At 39.7% G+C, this 20,440-nt stretch overlaps 1 protein-coding gene across 3 annotated transcripts in view; it reads left to right on the top strand.

Moving 5' to 3' along the window:
- Positions 1–15,152, top strand: part of Rdx (radixin) — a 79,315-nt gene extending 64,163 nt beyond the window's left edge. The window contains exons 15-17 of one of the 3 annotated variants that reach the window (XM_010610649.3): positions 10,125–10,158; positions 11,723–11,817; positions 14,587–15,152. In XM_010610649.3, the coding sequence (XP_010608951.1) occupies positions 10,125–10,158; positions 11,723–11,817; positions 14,587–14,623 (166 nt within the window). In that variant the 3' untranslated portion in view covers positions 14,624–15,152. The remainder of the gene's footprint in view (positions 1–10,124; positions 10,159–11,722; positions 11,818–14,586) is intronic. The other 2 variants (XM_010610650.3, XM_033764314.1) reach the window with 2 other exon arrangements.
- Positions 15,153–20,440: the final 5,288 nt, after the last annotated feature.

Raw genomic sequence — 20,440 nt, 5'->3', positions numbered from 1 at the left:
CTTGACAGTGTCCTTTTATGAATTGAAGTTAATTTTGACAAAGTCCAATGTAGTCTTTTTTTTTTTTTTTTTTTGGTACTGAGGATCACACTTGGGTCCTTTTGCTAGCAAGGCAGGCGGTGGAACCACTGAGCTAAACCCCCGGCCCTAGTCTTTTTTTTTTTTTTTGAGACAGGGTCTTAACACTGTTGCCCAGACAGGCCTTGAACCCCTGTGCTCAAGTAATTCTCCTTCCTCAGCCTCCTGAGAATCTAGAACTACAAGTTGTGCTACCATGCCTGGCTGTCGTTATTTTACTGACAAAATAGTTTTTGACAAAAATATTACTAAAAACAGCAACATAATAGAAAGTACAGTGGTTAGTGTCTATAGAGATGAAAATAAATAGAAAATGAGAGTCATTATGTACTGACTAACTGTAGGATAATAAAACGAGTGTGTTAGACCCGGAATTTGTGGAATTTCTGAATCCTGTGTCAAAGTGGGTTGGTTTGATTTAAGGGTGTCTTGTGACTCTTGGAAGAGATACAGAAAAGAACATTAACTAAATCTTGCTTTGAAAAAGAATTCATGTTGCTATGTAAGGTATTCTAGAAACTGCAGAGGACTAAAAAAAAAAAAAGTCTTATAAAAGTAATAATCTAGATTGATTTGTTCTCATGTTTGCTATATGTAGTAATATTTTTCTTCTGCTTATTCCCAAATAATTTCTTTTGGCACATTTATACCTCCATTTCTCTTCTTTTATCCTTGACCTTTAGGTCATTGACTTCCTTAGTACATTAAAAATTAAAGACATCCAGAACAAATGGATTTGATCCCAAGTCTTATTCCGTGTCTGACTCCCTTTTGAATTCTAGTTTGGGTAACTGATTTCATAGTTCTGAATCAGACTGTTTTCAGCAACTTTCTCTGGAACTAGATATGGACACTTTGATTCCAGATGTGTTGTCTTTCCAAGATTTTGATTCATAGTCCATAAGTATTAACCTCAGTGTGTTGCATACATATAACAATTCTGTTAATCTTTGTGTCCTAAGATGATTCTAATAATGCACTGAAAGAAGTGATGGGTTTTTCAAATAGGTTTTTGACAGGTCAGAAAACAGATTATCATGAAAGTGTTATGAAGATTTTCTCAGAACATATGTACACAATTACTGACTACAGTAGTTTTTAAACAACTCATTTTGAAATTCTTCATAGGATTGTTAAAAACAGTCACACTTGATTATGCTCACCCACTTTGTTTTTGCTAGAGGGAAAATACTGTTCATGGGCTCATGCCCGAATGCTATCTCGTTTTTTCTATTTTTGTTTCCTTCAGACAGTTCCTAATACAATCTAGTCAATTTTTAGACCATCAAAACTTTTGAATATAGGTGGACATAATTTCTTGGTAATCTGAGTTGCAAGTAGGTGATGTTCCTCCATGAATTTAGAAATACAATGCCTTATTAGTATATAGGTTAAATACAGATTTTGCAATTTTTCTCCCATTGAGTTTATTGATACTTTAGGTATACAGTACTTGCAACTTTTTAATATGTGTATTTTTAAAAGACTTTCTATGAAAAGGCAAAATCTTTCAATATATACAAAAGGAAATCGTAATTCAGTGATGTTTATTTCACAAGACTGCACACGTACTTGATAGCTTATTTAGGTTTCCTGGAATCTTTTATTTATTAAAGTACCTATCATTTATTTCCAAGAGATATTAGCATCTTTAAAAGTAGTTAATCATTAGTATGAAAAATGTTTGTGTTGATAGGTACAAAATAAAATAATTTTGTCATTTAGCAGTTTATATGCACTTTTAAGATAACATGAGTAGAGGTTGTAGCTCACCTTGATTGAACCCCTAGCATCAAAAACAACAAAGGAAACCCAAGAGAATGAACAGTTTTCTTATTTTTGTTCACCTTTATTACTGTGGGTATTGGTATTTTTACCCAAAAGCTTTGGATTCCATTTTAATACTTTGTCTTTTAAAGATTTTACTTAATATTCTCGTATTGTTCTGCCTATGTTTATTGATGGTGTGCAAGGTCTGTGCCAGATGTGTAAAGATTTAAAAAAAACACATTTTGTCCAAAGCAGTAAATACTTCACGTTTCACTCCCAGTGCACAGAATAATGTGTTTTTGTGTTGTGGGAGTTTCCTTCTTCATGCTCTTAATATTAGAGTGTCCCCAAGGCTCAGTCTTTTGTCATCTACTCTTAACTCTCCAAGGGACCTATCCATTGTCATCATTTTAAATACTGTCTGTATGCTGAAAACAAATTTCCAGTCAAAACTTTTTCCTGAGACTTTAGTCTTACATATCCAATTCTTTACATGGTACTGGGGATCTAACTCAGGCCCTTGTCACTTGCAAGGCAGGCGCTGGAACCACTGAGCTAATCCCCAGCCACCATTTTGATATCTTATAGGCATTTCAGACTTAAGGCAAAGTAAACTCAAGATTTCTTCCCTAGCGCTTTGGTGGCCTGCCTTGCAAGCGCAAGGACCGGAGTTCAATCCCTGGTACCAAAAACAAAAACAAAAAAAACAAAACAAAAAAAAAGATTTCCCCCCTTAAACTTCCTCCTGTTGTCTTCCTCTTCTCCAGTGATGAATGGCAAATTCGTTATTCCAGTTAATCAGATTCAAATGTTGACAGGAACTATGGCTTTTTTTCCAGTCATAACTTGACATCTAAACCAACCACAAATCTGTTGACTCTACATTCAAAATGTGTAATCTATCAGAGAAGGTCCCCTTCATACATCTGACCCTGTTCTATTCACAGGATTGTTTGATCACAAGCGCCTTCCATTCTTTCTTGTTTTCTTCTCTTAACAGTCTTTTAGAACAGCACCTTTAAACAAGTAAATAGAACTTCTGCTCAAGATTCTCCAGAGATAGCCAGACTCAGTAAAAGTCATGTCCTTCTCTATGGCCTTTCACAGCCCAATATGATTTGATCCTCTCTTGGACCTCTCATTCCCCTTCAGTCATTAAGTAGAACACACACTGTCTGCTTTGTTATCCTTAAAACCAGCCAGTTCAAGACCTCAGTTTGGAATGCTTTTTCCCTAGGTATTTACTCCCTTGTCACCTCTAGGATTTTATCTAAAAGTCACCTCTGGGAGACTTTCTCTTTCTACCCTCTTTAAAAATGTGCCTTCTCATGTTGCCTACCATCTACTGTGTATTTTACCTATTTATATTTTATTGTCTGTTTCCTCCCACTACAATGTAAGCTCCACGAAGGCAAGGTTTTACTGTTTTATATACTGATGCTCGTTTGGTGCCTGCAGTATGTGGTTCAGCATAGAAGCTTGCAGTGTGTTACATGAATGGTGAATTTAATTCTGGGAGCTCAGGAGAATGACATCTAGTCTGCCAGAGGGTTCCAAGGAAGGCTTGAGAATATGCGTAAGCCAAGTCTTTGAAGATGAGTTATTCATAAACAAGGGGTTAATGATAGGAAAGCTATCCAGATAGAAGGAACTACATATGCAGTTTAGGTCCAGGCGCAAAAAGACTTGGGAGTATGCAGAAAACTGCACATTTGTACTGAAAACATGTAGGTTGAGATTCAGCTAGCTAGTATGGAATGCTAGAAAATCACGAGGGGAGAAGGGCCCCTGTGATATTTGAGCTTCGAATGCTGCTGGAATGGCATATGTATAAGGAGAGAAACAGTTTAGTTGAGGACCTTGGTGAGCACCAACACTGAAGTAGGACGGAAGCAGAGAGGTTGTATAGGAGAGAGCTGCCACATGAAAGCTCTATTGTGATACTTAAAATGCTCACTGGTTTGGAAAACAAAATCAAAAAGATTTTGGGGGGAGGGCTTGGGATTTAGCTCAGTGGTTCCACCGCCTGCCTCGAAAGTGCAAGGACCCGAATTTGATCCCTGGTACAGAAAAAACAAAAAACAAAAAACAACAACCCACAAAAAGATTTTGGGGGAGAGATTAAAAGTTGTCCTAAAGTTTAACTGTACAATATCTTCTGCAAAGTGTTTCCCATATAATTCTTATCCACCAAAGGACAGAAAATGCTCTTTCCAGCCAAGTCCTCTGTCAACTCCAGGTGTGTGAAGCTGAAACTCTGGCATGACCCTACTCTGATCCCTGCCCAAGTCCAGGATTGTATGTAGTAAAATGAAAATTTACTCCCATGTTTACCTTCTCAGGTCATTATGCTCCACGTGGCACTTGACAATTTAAATAATTTCATCATCAAAAATTCATAGCTGGGCGTGGTACATACCTGTAATCCCAGCACTCAGGAAGCTGAGGCAGGAGGATTCCCTTGAATTCAAGGCCAGCCTGAGCTGCATAGTGATTTCAAGGCCAGCCTGAACTACATAGTGAGACCCTGTCTCAAAAACAAAACAAAAATTCATTCAATACTTGAAATTGGGCCCTGCAGATTCATGCATATGTTAAAATATCTGCAGTCCAGGGCCAGGGATTTAGCTTAGTGGTGCTACCATCTGCCTTGCAAGTGCAGGGTCCTGCATTCAATACCCAGTACCAAAAAAAAAAAAAAGGCAGTCCAGAAGAGTTAGAAATAATTGTGCCCAGCCGGGCATGGTGGCACACACCTGTAATCCCAGCACTCAGGAGGCTGAGGCAGGAGGTTCACTGTGAGTTCAAGATCAGCCTGTGCTACATAGTGAGTTTCAGGTCACTCTCAACTACACAGTGAGACCCTGTCTCAAAAAAACAAACAAAAAAGAATAATAATAATTGTGCCAGTATAATAAAGAGAACAGGAGATGCACACAAGAGCTAGGGAGCACCCAACCTCTTGCTGATGTGGGCAAGGCTGTAGAAGTTAATGTACTTGTCAGTGGTTACCTACTGTAGCTTCCTTTTCAGGCCAAGAGAACATCTCAGTAATGTCCAGTGGCTGGATTCCAGAATATGTTACATTTTAAGGCTAATTTCTAATGCTAGAACCAAGGGCATCAGCTATGTAAAAGCCACATCCAGAACTGAGTGTGGAACTGCTTGCTAGTGATAGGACTGCCTTGGGCTGCAGGTTAGGAAAAGTTCACTTGTAGGGCTGGGGATTTAGCTCAGTGGCATCGTGCCTGCCTGGCAAGCACAAGGTCCTAAGTTCGATTCTCTGTACCAAAAAAAGAAAAATAAATAAAAATTCACTTGTAACTTGGACTACTTTCAGAAGCCTCCGGAGGGATTAAGATGAGTTTCAGGTATGTTCTGGAGCCACTAAAAAGCCTTGATAAGAGGAGTCTTTTCATCCAAAAATTTTAAATATTCTTAGTACATATACATGTTTGCAGTACATAATGATTACATTCATCATAGAAGTTAGTACATGTACATAACACATCTTACTTCATTTTACTTCTTCCATCCCCTCCATTTCTAGATCTCCTTCCATTTGCAAAAGATGGTCCAAACATTTTAGTGCCCCCTGCCTGCTGCTGTACTTGTCATTGAGGATGTTACAGTGACCAAACTTGTCCTAATAAAATGACTTCTTGTAGGAAAGACACAAAACACCAGGAAGCAAAATAACTATAAAGTTGCAAACTGAATAGGTGAATCATGTGAAACTGCTAGGATTTAACCATCCTTAAGCTATAAAAATGATTTAATAATACTATGAAAGGGACTGAATTGGGGAAAAAATACGGAGATGATAAACAGGGATTGAAAAAGGTCAGGAAAAGTCTCTGAGGAAGGAGCCTATAATTGCTGGTCTTCAAAGAGGTGATTTTCAAAGAAAGCATTCGTTTAAATGTAATTTTGTGTAAAATCTGCTGAATTTTACATGTTAGCTGTTTCAAGCTTTTAGAAAAATGCTTTGTAAGCCTATCAAGGTATACCTGCTTGTCAGAAGAGGCCCATTGAGCAATTTATAATCTTTTAGGCCGGGGATTTAGCTTAGTAGTTCTGCTGCCAGCCTCACAAGTGCAAGGTCCCAAGTTTGATCCCGGTCCCCCCCCCATTAAAATCTTTCCTCTAAAGTAGTGCAAATAGAAAGAACAGCACATGCAAAGACCTGAAGCCAGAAAAGGCTACTACTTGTTCAAGAAAAAGAAAGACAGGTGGTATGTCGGAGCAGAGTGAACCGGAGAGCAGTAGGGTATGTAGATGAAGTTGGGAAGGGGGCCAGATCACAAAGGAGTTTTCTAAACCATGGTAACAAGCCTGCAGCATCTAGAGCAAATTCCTGCTGAGTAGTTTGACTCTGTAAGACAAAAACATTCCTGCTGGAGTTAAACTAAGGTAATTTAGTGGAAGTCTTGAGGGTCTGAAGGTACCAATTTATAGGGGTGGAATGTAAATTTAGTTAATCTAATACTTCACAAACCATATACCCTGAGGCTACACGTGGCTGCAGGTGTCTGGAAGAAGGGGAACCTTTTCCTAATCCACCTAAAGATGTCCTAAGACTGCAGTTGTCACTGAAGGTAAGTGTGTCATGCCACTTTACATTTCAGAATAAAAACCTAATGACAACCTTAGGATCAGAGTCTGCATTTGGATTTTGGTTTTCTTTGAAGTGGAAGATCTATTTTTTAAATTATAAAACATTTCCAGTTCAAAGCCAACAGAGACATATTTTATGCTCTTTAAAGGCTTATTTTGTCATATAAAGCGGATGTATCTATTAATTTAGAGGCCAAGGTGACTACATTACCTCTTAAGTTAAAATGAATAGGTAGCAGAGATCAAGCCCACCAAACTGAAGACCAGGCTCTTCAGCTCTTTAGTGAGAACTGTTAACTTTAAAACGAGGTGGATACAGTATGGATTCAAAATTGAAATATTTATTGTCTGTTAGAGCCCATCAAATGAAAAGGATCTGTGCTCAAGAGAGCTTAGAGATCTAGAGCAAAGTCAAACTGAAGGGAAGATGGATGTAGATAGAAAAAGGCTTTTTTAGATACCCAGTAGGTGTTGAATAAATTATTTGAGGAACTCAATGAGCAAGGCTTCAGTGGCATGAACTGAATTTCGTCTGGAGACAATTGAAAAGGTTGAGGACAAGAGAGAAGGCTCTTTTTGCCTGTCAAGTTTCAGGCTAGAGAGAAAACTCAGAAAGGAAGGTAGCCTCCCTGTGAGGTCTGAGAAGGGAGTTCATTATGCAGCACTTTACACAGATTTAGAGTTCAGATTAACCAACCACCTGAATGAATGCGTGCAGGAGGAGATAGCTACATCAGTTTCAGAACTGAATGTCACCAAATAGTTCATTAAAATTCACAAGTCAGTTCTTTGGCTCTTACTAGGCTATTTGGAGAGAGAGCATAATTAATAACATTTTCAGGATGCTCTATGTTGGTTATCTGGTTTACTTTATAAAAATGTACCTGATTTGGCTTTATTATTCTTTAAACTACAATTTTATCGGATGAATTAAAGTGAAAATTAACTTTTTAGGTACAGTTGCCTATACAGTATTTTGTTATTTTTTCAGTACCGAGGATCGAACTCATGACCCTCATATTGGTTTATATCGCTAGCCTTTAAAACAAAATTTTTTTTTTAAGTTTTGAGACAGGGTCTAAGTTTGACCAGGCTTGGCTCTTATCTGCCTGGATGCCTCAGTCTCCTGAGAAGCTAGGATTACAAGTGTGTGCCCCTGCACCTGACTATATTTTTCAAAAAGATTAGATTCTAATTGTCATATTAAAATGAAGATTGATAAACTACTTCTGTAAAGGTTTGTATAACGAAGTATTTTTGACTGAGACAAGTCATCTCTGTGTTGGTTCTGTGGCTTCACAGCTGGGGTGCAAAGGCATCTATAAGACGTGTAAATGTTTTCCGAAGCAGCTTCATTTACAGGCACATCTGAATTTCGTACAGTCTTCACTGTCGTGAATATTTTGATATTTAAAAAAATACTAAAAGCACTCTTAAGTTACTGGTACCAGAACAGGTGGCAAGCTGGATTTTGTCCATAAGCCAGTTTGCTGGTCCCTGAATGAAAGGATTTAAGAAACAGTTATATTCTTCTAAGGGCCAGTGGCATGACTTTTTCAGATATGTTGATTTGTATTTTTTCCTGTACTGAAGGTTGAACCCAGAGTCTTCACTCAACTACATCCCCAGGCCTTTTTTATTTTTGAGACAGGGTCTCACATTGCCCAGGCTGGGCTCAAATTGCCTTTCAGAGTGCTGAGGTTATAGGCAACAAGTCTCTACCTGGTTGAGGTTTCTTTAGAAGTTTTTGTACTTTATTTTCACAATAAACTAGTTTTGGCTCTTAGTTCTTGTGTATGTACTTTAGAATTCGTTTACATTGTATGGGGAAAAACAACTTTGTGGAGACTTTTGCTAGGAAATACGTAAATAGATTAGTCTGGGAAGAAATTACGTCTGTACAATATTAAGCATTTCTAATTATGGTTATGTTCTATTTAATGCTTTTTAGTAATGCCTTATTATTTTAGTGCCTGTTAGTGAAATTATTTAAATTCTTGCACTAAAATCATGGTTTTTTTTTTGTTAGATTATTTAGAATTTTCTGCCGGGTGTAATCCCAGGCAGGATAACCCCTGTAATCCCAGCACATGGGAAGCTGAGGCAGGAGGATCACTGTGAGTTTGAGACCAGCCTGAGCTACACAGTGAGACCCTGTCTCAAAAAAAAAAAAAAAAAAAAAAAAAAAAAAAAAAAAAAAGAGAATTTTTTATTTTGTTATTTTTAAGAGTCACAGTTGAAAATTATGTTTAGCTGGTATGGAAAAATGCAACTGAGTTTTGTTTGCTAGCCTTAAGGAACTTTGCTGAATTCTTATTTTAATTATTTGAGAAGTCGTTTTGGCTTTCTGCAGAGACATCTGCAGATGACAGTTTGTCTTTCTTGCCAACAGAGTTTTTTTTTTCTTACTGAATTGACTGAGTGGAACCTCTGGTTTCACAGAGGTGCTTCTTCATTTCTGATGTAAGAGGAAAACTTAATATTATGCTGCTAAATACTCCTCTAGGTGTTTTTTTCCCCCTAGGTTTTTTTGATACATGACCTTTATCAGATTAATAAAGCTTATTTTTATATGTACATATAAACTGTCTTGCTTTTTTGAGACAAAGTCTTGCTGTGTCAGACTGGACTAGAACTCTGTGATCCTCCTGCCTCAGCCTCCCATGTGCTTGGATTATAGGTGTGTACCACCATGCCCAGCACTAAGAGGCTTTTTAAAATGTAGATTGCTCATATAAAAGAAAGCATACAATTTATCTGAGTCTGGCTTTTGTTTCACATCACGGTGTCCAATTCTATCCATTTTCCTACAAATAGGATTTTGTTTTTTATGTTGAATAATATTCTGCTGTGTATATATACCACATTTTCTTTGTCTATTCATCTACTGATGGTATCTAAGCTGTTTCTACAGCCTAGCTACTGTGAATTGCACTGCAATAAATGTAGGCCTACAGGGATAGCTATACTGCTGCCTTTCTTTTATGCACATCCCAAATAAAATCTCAAGTTTTAGTTTTTTGAGGATGGCATAATGATTCTCATATGTACTGATTTTATTTTACCAACAATGTAGATGTGTTCCTTTTTCCCCGCATCCTCACCAGCATTTATTTTCTCTTGATGAATACAAAATTTTATTCTGGCTGGCGTGATATGGAATCTCAAAGTAATTCTGATGTGCATTTAAGGAAATTGTTAAAGATACTGAACTTTTTTTTCATGAATTCTTGGCCATTTTTTTCTTTTGAGAAGTTTTTACATTTGTTTTCCATTTTATTTTTTTGTACTGTGGATCAAACTCAGGACCTTGCACTTGCAAGGCAGGTGGCGGAACCACTGAGCTAAATCCCCTGCCCTGTTTGCCCATTCATGATGAGGAGGTTGGTGTTAATTTGCTTTCCTTATGTAGTCTAGATATTGACCCACTGAAGCTTTTTTTTCTTTTTGATACTGAGGATCGAACTTGGGACAAAGCTTTTTTTAAAAAAAAGGAGAGTGTAAGATTAATTAGATACAGTCCCTGTGTATATTGAGATAATTGGTATGTGTGCTTTCAAATTTTTTGTTAGCCTACTGAAATAGAAAAAATAGATTTTTAAAAACATGAAACTGAGTTGATATTCTTGTAATAACTTGATATGACGTATGTCCTACAGCATGATGTTCCACACATCCCGAGTCCACTGCATTGTGAGTAACCTGCCCATCTGACTTGTATGTGTCTCCCCCTCAATCACCTTCAATTGTTACTGCCTTCTAAGTAGTTTAATCTCATGTCACCACCTGGTGGCAAGTTAGGAAAATTTCTGATTTGTCTTTTCACCTCTTCTTTCCTTACTAGGGAAATGTACATATGATGTCTCTTTGTAATAAATACTCATTCCTTTAATTCTATTTTCTTTCTTGTGCTTTACATTTATCTACTTGCCCTGTCCTCCTCTCTCTTGCTCTTTATATTTTTTCAGTAGTATATTCAAGAAAATAATTTTTTCTTCTTTTGCTCTGTATCCCTTTGTACCTTTACCAGTCTAAATCTACCTGTTGTTATGAAGTAGAACTAGTGACTACAGAAAAATTAGAACTATACATTTTTGAATGATATTTGATAAAACTTTAAAGTGCCTGCTCTGCTAGCTTTTAAAGTCCTTGAAGATACTAAAAATTCCCTTTCAAATATTCTTAAGTTTCAAGTACTCATCTAATTATTCTGCCCAGTTTAACATCAAATTCAAGTATTCAAAAGTGTAAAATTATTACTAAATCTCATTATTTCTGTGTTCCTTTATTATCAACTTTGGCCAATTTTAAGTTCTCTACTATAATTTACTGGAAAGACTCAGGTTTTTCACTATGGGTTAAAAACTGCTGGGAAACATCATCCATAGCAGTTTGGAGGGAACCAGTCCACCACAGACATGATTTGGGCACAAAACCCATTTAAGAGACAGAGACTGCCAGGGGCTAATTTCTGATTGCTTAACACACTAATGTAAGCGTGTTCTTCCCAGTCCAGGAAATGACACGTGACTGAGGCCCAGTGTAGCAATTTCTCTGTTGAGTTAGTCGGACTTTGTTTCTGTCACTCTAAGGAGAATGGTAGGTGAGTCGGCCAAGGAAGGCCGAGAAAGAGGGGCTGAAGTTGAACTCTGCAGTCGTCACTACAGTGGCAGTGTTGTAGGAGAGGTCATTCTCATTGGTTGTCTTAAGCCGACCCTAGTTTTCCGTAGTTAGTGCTTATTGAGCATTTGCTTGTTCAGAGATAGCAGCTATTGATTTCAAAGTAGGCACCGCAAAGCATTTTGGGTCCACTCGGCTGTTATCTGAAACTTTTAACAGTACCAAGATTAATCAAGAGAGAAGTTGAAATAATACACACCATCTATGAGTCCACATTTGACACTAATGAAGTTCTGATGTGATGGCTTTGAGCCCCATTATTCTTGTGAAATTGATCAGTCTGTGCAGACTTGCTACAATTCTTAGAATTCTAGCTTCTATTTCAAAGGGAGGCTTAGTTACTCTTATTTTCACCTTCTAATGGTGGAGCTTCTAAGATGAATTTAAAATAAAAAAAAAGAGTTTAAAGATCAGGGAGATTTTTCGGCAGTTTATTCAGTTGGTCCTACATTAATCCAGAGCAGCAAAGATGCCCTGGCATTGAGAACTGCTCAGTATGTAGTGCACCCTCCCCATTCTGCTTCCTCTGTGTTCTTTCGCTAAATACTTTTTAATATCTTGATATCTCTTTTGAAAGGTGGGGACCCAAACTGTATGCATTGTTCCAGATGCGCTCTTGCCAAAGCAGTATAAAGCAAATGTAACAGGACAAAGGCTCCCTTCTCTCACTAGGTAAGTAAATCTGGCAGCTGTGGTCAGCTTTAGCCTGTGCTCCCGTAGTCCTGCCAGGATACCACTGAGACCTCATAACACCTGCATCTGTTCATCCGCAGACCAGGGTTGTTAGTGCTGTCCAACCAAAGGAACTGCCCAAGAGCGTCCTCCAGCATTACAGCATCTGATTCCACCTGCCACAGCTTCTTTCTCAACAGTTTGCATCTCTTGGGCTTTTCACCAATCAAGAACACCCTGAGCCGGGCATGGTGGCTCATGCCTGTAATCCCAGCACTCCGGAGGCTGAGGCAGGAGGATCACTGTGAGTTTGAGACAAGTCTGGTCTACATAGTGAGTTCCAGGTCAGTCTCAACTACATAGTGAGACCCTGTCAAAAAAAAAAATCTTCCTTCAATTTAATAATTGTAAGATTGGCTAGAGTTTATTAAAAGGAAGTTCTATAATCTGGGTGATGCAGGTGGACTTATTTCTTTAGAAAGTTTTCTTATATTTATGAAAGACCCTCTCAATCAGGAACAAGGATAGATATTTTAGGGCAAGTTTACATATAACAAGAGTTCTTCTGGGAAGTTTTCCTATAAAACATAATTTCAGCTATACCTAAAAATGAAGCACTACACATACATACTGAGTAGAAGAATTAAAGCACTCTTCATACATCAGGTTAATAAAAGTATTATGCATTTACCTCAATCTGACAATATTTTAAATTCATTTTCCAATATGATTACCTCAGTAGTTTGGGTTTTTTTCTGGGTGTTTTTTGTTTTGTTTTTTGAGACAGGGTCTCACTATGTAGTTGAGACTGATCTGAAACTCACTATGTAGCCCAGGCTGGTCTCGAACTCACAGCGATCCTCCTGCCTCAGCCTCCCAAGTGCTGGGATTACAGGTGTGCGCCACCATACCCGGCTTCTCAGTAGGTTTTTTTGGTACGGGGACTCAAACTTGGGTCCTTGTGCTTACAAAGTAGGCAGTGGAACCACTGAGCTAAATCCCTGGCCCCTCAATAGTTTGTTTTTAAATGATTTCATTTCTCTGTCAGAGACTAATTTCATCTCAATTCCAAATAAAACCCTAGCAGTATATCTTGTAGATTATGAATGGTATGTTTGACTTGCTGATTTAACCTCCCAAATTTACTGATTAAGCCTCCCCAAATTCTGTAAACTTAATTCTAGCCAAATATGGATATATTTGAGATAATACTTTAAGATGCGGAATAAGTGTCCATTATAGGAATAGAATTTTAAATTTTTTTTTTTCACATGACAGAAAAAAATGGTTATATGTGCTTACAGGAAGGTAGTGACTATTTACAGTTCGCTTCTTCGGTCTTGAATATTGGATTGCTTTGAGATGAAGCCAAGGTCACACTAGAATCTTTGACCTCTCTGGACACCACTGGCACATGTTCTTCATTTCAAAGTCCACTTGAAGAGCTGTGACACATCCATCAATGTGTGTGTTCTCATTTGGGAAGGGGTATAGCTGATTGTGAATTCATAAGTTTCATCAAGACTTATTCTGGGTATTTGAACTAAATCCTTGGTTAAAATACATTATAAATTTCCACAGATTGATACAAGCAATATTTTTAGCTGTTCATCTTTAAACAATTTCTTCCAATGCAAGAGTTCATTAATATAACATTTTCTATTTTGTTTGTTAATTGGTAAAGTTTCCTAAATTAAGCCCAATGACTTAAAATTTTTTTCTTACTCATTTTTATCTATTAATACAGCTGCTTTTTCAAGTGAATCCTTTGAGGGAGTCAGACTATGGTTTTGTCATCAGGAATAGGAAAAGAAAACTTTTGTATGACTCAGCAGAAGTCAAGCTCAAATGACAAAGAATTTGGACGATCCAGAAGTGAAATTAAAAAGGGAACAAGAGAGTTGGCAATTGCCACATCCTCACCCTAAAATATCACCTAGTTCTGAATCTTGGAAGAGCCATTGAGTCCCTCAGTTGATTCGAATGTTATGGATCCAAGAAAACAGGAAAGGGACTTCTGCATTGGTTTCTAGTCCTTCTCCTGCCACCCCTGGTGCTTCTCTTAGAGCACTGTTGTCCTGTGTGCCTCATGATAGGGAGCACGTGTGTTATAGTGATGAGGAATTACAGGTGACATCAGACAGGCTGAAAGTCTTGGATAAGATAGTATACAGATTAGTCATCAGCTCCTAAGGCTGGTGATGTCTATGGGCTTCTTGCTCTCAATGTTCATGCCTTATTTTTATTCTGAAGTTCGGGGCTGATTTTAGCAACCAGGCCAAGTTAGACTTGACTCAAGGGTCCATCTCCTAGGCCTTGGAAACTTGAAGTAGCCCGAGGTAGGCCAGGTGGAACTGGTGTAAATAAGGTAAACCCAGTTCCTGGGTACACACACCCCGCAGACTGCTTTAGTACTTCTTTGGTACTCACATCTTAACAGGTTTGTGGTTGTGAATGAAAAGGAGGATGTTTATGCCGTAACCTTGTGTCTGTCTCATAATTCTGCACCAGAGCTTTGCAAAATCTGCTACATTAGATTTGTTTCGAGCCAAACATAATTCTAACCAGGCTGAAGCCAGAGAGGAGAATTTGGGAAGCCACTTGTATTTTAATGCTGTCTTCACGTCACTGCATTTCCTCAGCACTCTTCCATTCCCCTTCGTCATTAGCAAACTCAGCATGTTTTAAGTCAACATGCCTTTTGCAGCCCAATTCTGGTAATGTATTTTTCTTTCTGCCCTGACTCTCCTGTTGACTTTGTGTCCTTAGGTCCCTGGTGGCTGACACATGGCGAACTTTAGGATAAGGACATACACCAAGACAGCCCCGGTGTTGGAATGTGTACAGCCCCCAAAGTCTGGAATCTCAGCTGGAACTTGACGGACTGGCATTCCCTTAACCGTAGCTCTTGATGATGGTTCCCCTCATCTCTTGGCTGTTGGGTTTCCCTTTCTTGCTGTTTTCTCTTTCTGAATCCCTCCCGATTGCCTTTTCTAGGGACAGACCTTAGGAAGATGACCCGGACTTGGGACTTCTACACTGCATTCTGCAGTCCCAAGCCCTCATCTCCCAAACATACGCCTGAAGGCATCAGCTTCTGAGAACCCGCTTTTTTTCTGCATGACTAGCTTGTAAGGAGGAATCTACAGAGAGAATTTTCAAGAATTTTCCATTTTAACAAAATGTATGTGACTGATTTTTGGCTTTGATCCGAGAGCAAGCTCAGTGGTGTACAGCTGTTTCCATGTGCTTTTCTGTGGAATCTGCAGAAACTGATGCAACATACCCTTTCCTGTCTGGACTGTTTGTATAATTGTACATAAATGTAGCAATAAATATATTCTAACATCAGCATGGGCCTCATTTTCTACTTTATTCTGCATCCTGGTGGCAGGAGACGACATCCACCTCCTTAAGAAATGGCCCTCCCGACCAGTGCGGCCTGCCTGCCCATCTCAGATTCTTATCTTCTCGAATTTCACAGTGTTGGTTTGGCCAGTGTTGGGGAAAGGGTTGAGGAGGGTACGGCAGGAGAGCTGGGATGTGAAATGGCATTACTAATTCAGGAGGTGGCACCCGCTCCTGGCACTCCAGCAGGTTTGAATGTCCTAGAACTGAAGCTTAGAGCATTGGGTGACAGTGTGTGACGTGAGTCAGCTATTTTAATAGCCACTCTGACATCCTTCAGAAACACACTGTGCTGCAGTGATGTGATAGGTACTTAGGGCACAAAGGCACTTAGATGATTTTCAGAGAAACACAAAAATATGCCAGTACAACAGAATTTTCAGTCTATCACTGACGGTTTTTTTTTTTTTTTGGTACTAGGGATCGAACTCAGGTCCTTGTCACCAGAACCATTGAGCTAAATCCCTAGCCCTCACTGAAGGTTTTTAAAGGCCTTAAGTCTAGTTTTTTTAAGAGATAATTTCCTACTATAGGGGACAGATAAGTAGATGACCCTTTGACAGATACAGTATGTTTCTCTATTATCAGAATATTTTATTAAAACTGGTTTGTCTCAGTTAGTTTGAAATACTTTTTATAACTTAAAAGATAACCACATACTTTCTGTGGTTTTTTTTTTTTTAATCAACTAGGTTTGTTGTAGTTTATTAGACCTTTCTTTGACCATAAACAGAAGATGCCATAAAATCACTCATAAGATATGGGAATGCAGGCTGGGTGTGGTGGCACACTAATCCCAGCAGTCAGGAGGCTGAGGCAAGAAGATCATAAGTTCAAGGCCAGCCTGAACTACACAGACCCTGTCTCAAAAAACAACAAACAAATGTGGGAATCAATGAAGCCATTAATTAGAATATCCTACAGCAAGGGTTTGCAGCACTTCAAAGACTTTTATTATATTTACCAAAAAAAAAAAAAAAAACACATTGGAAGTGACTTAAACATCTGGTTGAACCCTCAGAACCACTGAGCCAATAAAACTATAAATGACTGTCTCACCTGTTTTTACTTCTGCCTTTTAATAGACTCATCAGAGAACCTAAGCTTCCAGGTCGAAAGATAAAGTCTGCCTTACCATAGTGGATTCCCATGTCACATCCCTTTCTAAACCTTTTCTACAAATAGCTTTTTCTGGCTGAGACTAGTGATACAGGGAAAAATTATTAGAAAACTTGATGGGGTAAGTTATCAGTTGCTTCTGGTTACAATGTGTATTAGTCATCTGTCTGTCTCTGTGACCAAATACTTGAGAAAAACAAGAGAGGAAGGATTTATTTTGGCTCAATTTCAGAGGTTTCATTGCACTGTCTGCTGGGTTTGTTGCTTTTAAGGCCTCAGGAGAGCTTGTTGGAGGAAAGCACTCACCTCTTGGCAGTCAGGGAGCAGAGAGAGCCAGGAAGGAAGGGCCTGGGGACCAGATTTAGTCCCCAAGGTCCATGCCAACTGGCCTCATCATTTGTTTCACTCCCCAATAATGCCATCGGAGTATGATCTCTGCAGTGGACTGATCTGCTTGATGAAGCCAGAGCCCTCTCGAAGCAATCACTTTCCCAAAAGCCTATCAGCTGGTAACCAAGACTTCAAGAGTTTAGCACGTGCATTCTGAGGGACATTTCAAAGCATAACACTGCAATAAGATAATGCTGCAAAGTTAAAAATTGTAGACGATTGAGGATATTTTTTAGCTTGTGGGGTTTCAACTTGGGCAAGGATCATATGCTCTGCAAATAATTAATGGTTGCACCTTTGACCAGTCACTAATGCTGTGGGCCTCTGACTACTCTTCTGCAAGATGAGGTTTTTGGATGGAACGATTATTAAATCTAAATTTGTCAATTATTGGAGCATTTCTTCATAAATTTTGTGGAGAAATCATTTCATAATTAAAGTATAAGCCAGGGATGTAGCTCAATGGCACCATGCCTGCCTGGCAAGTGCAAGGTCCTGAGTTCAATCCCCGGTACCAAAAAAAAAAAAAAAAAAGTATGACTACAGCTGTCTAAAGCCCAATGTTGCCTTGCCCCAGAGCCAGCTATAAACAAAGCTCCACTTCGCCTCCATCACAGCTGAGGCCTCAATAGTCTGAAGCTGTGGTGCTTGACAGCAAGCCCGGAGACTCAACACCAGCCGAAGACATCCCGGCTCCTTGAGAACCAAGCAGTAAAATGAGAAAGGCTTCACCTGCAGAGGGAGGAGATTCCTAACTACTCGGCTCATCCCACTTACTGAGATGGGAATGCTGTCCTTTCTGTTCTCATCAGGATGAGATTTGCATAGGCACAGGATCAGATATAAGATCACCTCTGCCCCCAAGTCACCCAATACTCCCTCCAATCACTGTGTGTACCCAATAAATACAGCCTAGCTCCAAGAGTCTCGGTCTTTGCCCACTCTGAGGCAATGACCTCCCAGCCCCTAATATACTTTGAAATTATGTAAGTCTATTGTCTTTTTTTTTCCCATTAAGTTTATTGGTACATTTAAAGCAAAGAAATAGTTATATTTATCATTGTGATCTTGTACCTTTACATGATATATCTTGGTTCTCTTGTTTTTTTCCCCATAATCCTGCCCTCCCTTCACCCTCTTCACTCTACTGTCTTTTTTTCTTTAGCCCTCACTGTCCCTATACTCCTTTTCCAGACAGTTGGAGGAAATCAGTCTGTGATAGTAAATTACTTTCTGTCCATGAAATCTCTCATTCTTTGCAAAGGGGAAAGATGCAGCCCATGTATTAATGTTAAAGAGAAAGTCATGGGATGACAAAAATGGGTGAAAGGAGTTGTGAAGGATTATGGGTAGATACTAATAAATGCACTGTTAAAACAGTGACAAGTCAAAACCACCTAGTCAAACCCCTTTTGAGGAAACAGAACATACTCGGCTCTCAGTTTTCACAGCTTGCTTACTAGATTAATTCTTGGCTCTCTTCTGCACAGGGCAGAGAGACTTCAGACTATGCTCAGCACTGGAACAGGTAGGTGGGAAGCTGAAGCCTGAGAAACCACCTTTCTTCATCCACGAACTGCCCACACCAGATCAGGTGGTGGGAGGTTGTGGTCCCCCAGCCCCGGTGACTGCTGGGCTTCAGTCCCAGTCAAGCTTTATCTCCCAGCTGTGTAAGAGCAAAACTCACACGTGTCACAACCAAAGGAGAGAAAAGTCGATCACGTCTAACCATTAATCATCCACATCTACCTTTAGGAAACGTGTCGTGGAGAATTCCCTTCTCCGTAGATATAACAGTCATCAGCCCAATACCCCTACCCTAGGCGCCCACTCCTCATTCCTTCCCAGGAAGATCAGAGTTGTTGTAAGTAGTGTAGCCCCATCCCGATCTTGGATTTCCCTTTTGGGAGCTAGGTGTCTTCGGGAAGTCCACAGATCCCGCAGGACATCATCTTACAGAGGCAAGCCCAGGCTCCTACACGGGAGGGTGTGTCCATCTCCTCTGGTTCAATACCAGGAAGGAAGCCTTGTTCCATCCACACAAACCCATAAACTCACATGAGCTTTAGCCATCCTCACCTACCTTTAAAAAAAAAAAAATTCCCAACTTAATTATCATAGTGGTTCTCTCTTTACCATACATCAGAAACATCTGGAAGATTTGCTAAAAACAAAAAACTGAGACTGGGTTCCACTTCCAGAGTTTGAGCAGGTCAGGGATGGAGCTGAAGAATGTACATTTCTAGCAAGTTGTCGGGTGACACTGAGGCTGTTGAATGGGGGACTTAAAACCCTGGAGCACTTGACTGAGAAACATTCTATTTATTGTTCCTCTCAACCTCCCAAAGAACCAAATGTTCTCAAAGCTGAGTCAGCCTGCAGTCTGAGTCAGCCAAGCTGCCTTTGCTGAACTGGGGCTGGCAAAACATTCTTTGGTCAGTGTGAGTAACTCTTACAAATCAATATCCTCTTCTAGCCCACAGCCCGGGGGAGAAACAAATGGCTATGGATTATATTCATTCAGTTCTAAGTAGAACACAAGATAAATCAAAGCCAGCTGTACATCAGTTCCGAAAGGGTAATTTAACACATAGGAAATGCATAAAGTTCTCCTTTGATAAAACCTTACAGAGCATAGTGCACAAACATTTAGCTGAGGATTTTTAATGATGGAGATAGTGGATTTTATAAGATTTTCATTGAAATATACAATGACTAATATTTGTGTATCAGAGAGCAGTGAGACAAATCCTTATAAATGGAATACATCTGTGGAATCAATGCAAGACCAGAAACAACAGCCGAGGTCCCAGATGCATTTTCCAGCTCCTGGGCCTTTTCTCGGAGAGTCAGTACCAGTTTGTGCTAAGAGGGTAGATATATTTCACCTGCTTGTACTTTACACAAAGTCTCTTCAGTGTTTGATTTCTTTCAAATTGCTTTTGCCTGGTCTGCATTGTTGCCAACCACATCACACCTCTTTCTGGCCTTGTCATCAGGCTTCTCCAGGTCCTCTCAGCACCCCTGTGTCTGTACCCGCGTCTCCCAGCAAGCTGTCCTTGTCCCAACCCCACTGCTATCAGTCAGAATAGGGGCAGATGCTCCAAGGTCACACCAAACACCCCCACTTCAGGGGTCCTGTCCTCCTCTGTGTGCATTTGGGGGCAGCTTGCCCCTCACAGTTCCCTGGAGACCTGTTTTTCACTGCTTGCCTCCCCAGGGCCATTCCTCTCTTCTGCTCCTACTTCACATCAGAACTAGACACACATTCCAATAAAATTAATTAAAAAACAAAAACAAAAAACTAGACACACAACCGTCGTACGTGCAAGGCCACCGGGGAACAGGGGAGAGGAACAAATATTTGGTGTCTATTTGGTGTGCGTAGGACAGACTATGATGTAGGTATTTTTTATATAGGTATTTAATAAAAGTAAAGGTTTATTTTACTTACAGTTGAAGTGTCTGAAGGGTCTGAACATCATGGTTCCAGCATCCACAGGAGCGTGCAAACCGCAGAGGAACCTGAGCATAGAAGAGGTCAAGTCCGCTCCTCCGAGGACGAGGACGTTGCCCCACAACTTAACCATTTTCCACTAGGCCCCGCCTTATTTTTGGTAAGGGGATGGGAATCGAACTCCGAATTCCAGCTGAGGCAGGCAAGGTGCCACTGAGCTGAAGCCTCAACCCTAGGCCCCGCCTCTTA

This window comes from Fukomys damarensis, unplaced genomic scaffold, assembly GCF_012274545.1.
Source record: "Fukomys damarensis isolate Sample0158 unplaced genomic scaffold, DMR_v1.0_HiC HiC_scaffold_16, whole genome shotgun sequence".
Lineage (NCBI taxonomy): Eukaryota > Metazoa > Chordata > Mammalia > Rodentia > Bathyergidae > Fukomys > Fukomys damarensis.
The sequence above is the reverse complement of the archived record's forward strand: the minus strand, read 5'-3'. Positions and strand labels throughout refer to the sequence as shown.